The 4,875-nt window shown below is 35.8% G+C and overlaps 1 protein-coding gene across 1 annotated transcript; it reads right to left on the bottom strand.

The window, feature by feature from the left end:
- Window positions 1-2,705: 2,705 nt before the first annotated feature.
- LOC102626941 (acetate--CoA ligase CCL3-like) lies at window positions 2,706-4,875 on the bottom strand. Its single transcript, XM_006488806.4, has 2 exons — window positions 3,939-4,875; window positions 2,706-3,777 (listed from the first exon to the last, which is right to left on the bottom strand). Exons 1-2 carry the CDS (start codon window positions 4,743-4,745, stop codon window positions 2,893-2,895), a joined length of 1,692 nt encoding a protein of 563 aa, XP_006488869.1. The 5' UTR covers window positions 4,746-4,875; the 3' UTR covers window positions 2,706-2,892.

Below are 4,875 nucleotides of genomic sequence, written 5' to 3' on the forward strand. Positions count from 1 at the left end.
TATAACTGTTCATTATAACTCTCTTCTTCTTCAACTGTAAAGACTCAAGACTTCCTTATCTCTTCAACCAGCGGCGAAGCTAACATCATTTTTTTTTGGTGGGTTATATCTTTTTAAAAAAATAAAATTTACTTCTCAAAACTTTATTTTATACAAACGAAATTAAACACATTACATAAGTAAAAATCTAACCATAAAATTATAAAAATACAATATAAAAAAAATTTATCAAACATTGGTTTGTTTTTATTTTTTATAAATATTAATAAGGTAAATTTATAAATTATAATTATTTTTTTTAAAAAAAAAAAAAAGCTAACCCGGGATACAACTTGGGTTAGCCCACCTTGAGCTTTGCCTCTGTCTTCAACTATAACCAAGACCCATGTACTTTGTTTTTTTTTGGAATTTTATGATTTTGTTTATTGTTCATTAAATTTTTGTACGATTTTCTATTATATCAAATATAGGATGAAGATCCCTCTTTTTTTTCATTTATTTTAATTTTTGGACTTAATAAATTATGAGAGGGTTTTCTGAAAATTGTTATTACTGTATGAAATTTGATTTCATTTTGATTAAAGTTATAGTGATAAAAGATAAAATGTATAAATAAATTGAACAAAATTATTTTATAAAAAAATTCTGTAGAAATCTATATGTTCAAACAAACAACCAAACGTATTTTTACTGTTTTTATTTTCATATGATGTCTTGAAAACAAACTACTAAACAAATTTTCATTTTAAGAAACATCACCTCAAAAACATCATTCTCCTTCTCGAAAATAAGATCCAAAAACACTAGTTTAAACACGCTACTAAACGCATCCTTAATTTTCTTCTTTAATTTTTAAATAATAGTAGAAATCTCATATAATATAAGTTATAATTTGAGTAATTTAAAAAAAAGAAATATAAGTTGTAATCTAAGTAATTAAAAAAATTATATATATATATATATTGTAATCTGAGTAATTAGAAAAAAAAAAAAAAAAAAAGAGAGAACGGGCGACTTCCGATTGCCTCAGTTGCTCTCGAGAGTTGAGAGTGGCTGCTTCGAGAGAGCGACTGCTGGCAGTCGTCGTCAATTAACTCATTATTCAACGAAGACGAAAGCTGCAGTTTGAAAATTGATAAAAGAGAAAAGATTTGACAACCAGATTGCCATGAATGTCATCAAACAAGAATATTATTTACTGATTGTGTGACTCCATTTGTAACGGCACCGAGTCACTTTGAATAAATTAATTAATAAAATGTGTATGACTAACTACACTTTACTATACTTTGAATTCGTGTCTAATTAAATAAATTATTTAAAAATTATTTGATCAGGCTATTAAATAATTCAACTTTGACAATTATTATAATTAAGGAGAAGATGATAAAATGTATAACAATTATTAATTAATTTGATGGTGATATTCCTATCCCTCAAGTTGTGTAAACCCATCCTACTTTAAAAAAATTACTCATAAGAAATTCACTATGTTTTTAACAATTTCAAATTAAGGATAAATTTGAAAACTGAGGTACATATTTGTGGCATGATATCTCATAAAATTTATTAGTTAGGAAATGTATGCTATTTTTCTCATAAATTTTTTTTTGGCTCTGAGAAGTATCTAATTGATTAATTGTTTAAACTTTGTTTTCTAATTTTAATTTTAAAAAATTAATGTCAAATTTTTATATATAAATTTTTTAAAACAAGGTGGATTTACACAAATTGACATTGTGAGGTGAAAATATCCTTATCCTAATTGGGACCTAACTACGGGACCAATCTACGTTACTGACTCCGTAAGTAACAGCCTGTGAGTTGAAAAAATGATATATGGGTGCGTGACACGTGGACGGCGGATGGTTACAGACTCTGTAAGCAACAGACCTAGTCAAGTCCTTATTTCTATTACCATCACATCGTAATGGTTGGCATTTAATTGACATGAGAGAGCAACATTCAAACTTTGCACGCGTTCTACTCAACACAAATGAAGACATATCACTTCAAGTCAAGTCTCCAACCTGCTTAAACATAATATATGGACAAATGAGATTGTAATTAATGTCGTGTGACATTAAGCTAACCGAAAAACTTTTGGTTGATTTTCTTTTTTTTTTTAATATATTTTTTCAATTTTGATAACTTTTTCCTCCAAAAGAATTGAATCAAAAATTGGTCCGTTCCTAACTTTTTAAGAGATTATGTACTTTTTATTAATCAGTTCGATTACATGAATATTTGCTCATCCTAAATAATATAATATGGTGTGATTTTGTTGGTTGTTATAAATGGAAACAGATCTGAGCACCAGATCAAAGGTCAGCAATTATTCTATGTGAGTTTTAATTAACAACTGACCGTTGATCCGGTACTCAATACAAATTCAATTGAGTATTGCATCCTAATATGTTATAAATTATCTTGTACTAAATGATACTTACTATTCATTTTACTTCATATGGTAATTTACATAAGTGTGAAGTTACTGGAACGGAAAAAAAAATTAATGGGAAAGCGGGTACACGTGTGTTAATGGGACTTTGCTGTTTATTGGTTAAACTTTTGAAAGAAATAATCCTTATTAGATCAAAACAATACTCAAAAACAAATATGGTGGAAATTCTTCAACTCGTGGGTTAAACCTTGATCAAAAGTTGTTCGTAAGAATCGTCTTTCCGAGATTTAATTCCTAGATATATAAACCAAGGATTCGTTTATTACGGAATACAATGACCATTGTTTACACATTTCAGCCCCAAAATGATTATCCAATACATGTCACCATTGTGTCAAGGCCACCAGACAATCTATCTAATGAAAACACATTATTAGGCCCGCGCAATGATAATCAATGCACGGCTTAATTGATTGACCACAGGCAATTCACAAAGTCCCAAGCTCCTTTGCCGTGGCCCTTAGCACATTTTTCTGAATCTTCCCAGTGGCAGACTTTGGCAATGGTCCGAATACTATTGACTTGGGAACCCAATACGAAGGGATCTTTGACCTGCAATACTTCATTAGATCTTCAGCCAACTTCCGCTCGTCGGAAACATGATCTCCCCCTGACCTTAATGCCACAAATGCACAAGGCGACTCCCCCCATCGCTTATCCGGCCTCGCCACCACAGATGCTTCAAGAACTGACGGATGCGTGTACAGCACGTTTTCTACTTCCACGCTACTAATGTTTTCTCCTCCGGAAATTATAATATCCTTTGATCTGTCCTTAATTTCTATGTAATTATCCGGATGCTTCACGGCAAGATCCCCGGTGTGAAACCATCCATTTGCAAAAGCTTCCTCATTGGCTTTAGGATTCTTTAGGTAACCCTTCATCACCATGTTACCACGCATTACTACCTCTCCAATGGTTTTCCCATCAGCAGGAATCGGCTGGTTTGTTTTCGTGTCAAGGACATCTAAGCCTTCCAAACACATGCACTTTACGCCTTGTCGTGCATTGAGACGTGCCTGAGCTTCGAAAGGGAGTGAGTCCCAGTTGGGGTTCCACGCACAAACGGTTGCGGGACCGTTGATTTCTGAGAGACCATAGACGTGGGTGACACGGAAGCCCTTCTGGGACATTGCTAAGAGAATTGGAGGCGGTGGCGGAGAACCACCGGTATTTACATTTACAACATGAGGCAGGGGAAGGATTGTGTCCTCTGGTGGAGCATTGACTATGGAGTTGAGAACTATTGGTGCTGCACAGAAGTTGGTCACGCCGTGCTCGGCTATGGCTTTGTAGATGGACTTGGCCGACGCCTGTAGAAAAACAAAAATATAAATGAAGCAAGACTAGTACCGCGTTAAGAGTACTGACCTGGTAGATCCGAATAATCCAATCAGAAGTTGACCAACGAACGAGAAAAAAAAAAAAGAAGAATCTTTCTCCTTCCATTAAAAGTCTAGATAAACGAACTTACCTGACGAAGGATTACGCTTGTTCCGCAAAGAGCTGCAAGTGACCAAGTGAAACACCATCCATTTCCATGAAAAATTGGCAAAGTCCACAGGTATATGGCACCTTCTTTCATTCCCCAAGTAAGAACCACATTCAAAGACATGAGATATGCCGCCCGGTGGCTCACCAACACCCCTTTGGGATTCGCCGTCGTACCTGAAGTGTACCCCAAGGCAATGCTTTGCCACTCATCCCGCGGCGGCTTCCAAGGAAACTCAGGATCACCTGTCTCCAATAACTTCTCATATTCAGTAACCCCTTTTGACAAAGCATATTCCAGGGGCGCCCGATCGCAGGTTTCATCTCCAATCACAATCAAAACCGGAGGCTTAAACAGGCCTTCGCTTTTTCCCTCCATGATCTTCAAAGCCTCCTCTGCTAAAGCAAAGTACTGTTGGTCCACAAAGACCAAAGCAGCCTCAGCATGACCCAGAATGATGGCGACATTGAGTGGGTTTAACCGAAAATTAATACAATTCAACACAGCTCCAGTCATTGGAACTCCAAAGTGGACTTCATACATGGCTGGAACATTTGGTGAGAGCACTGACACCGCGGTTCCAGGGCCGATTGAGAGCTGGGAAAGAGCCGAGGCCAATCTACGGCAACGTTGGTATGTCTGCTGCCATGTGTAGTGCTTTGATTCGTAGACTACCGATTTTCTAGTGGGATGCACCGTAGCTGCTCTCTCTAGAAACCACAGTGGAGTGAGTGCTGTGAAATTTGCCGGATTTTTCGGAAGATCGTCTATGTCATTTTGCGGCTCCATGAGAATTCTAAGAGAAGGATCCAAAGCAATGATGATAGTTTAATTAAGAACTGGTGACATAATTTCGTAACCTATATGACGTATTTACGTGAGCTCCATATGTTCCACCGCCAGTGCTGGAAGGAAATGA

This window comes from Citrus sinensis, chromosome 1, assembly GCF_022201045.2.
Source record: "Citrus sinensis cultivar Valencia sweet orange chromosome 1, DVS_A1.0, whole genome shotgun sequence".
Taxonomy (NCBI): Eukaryota; Viridiplantae; Streptophyta; class Magnoliopsida; order Sapindales; family Rutaceae; genus Citrus; species Citrus sinensis.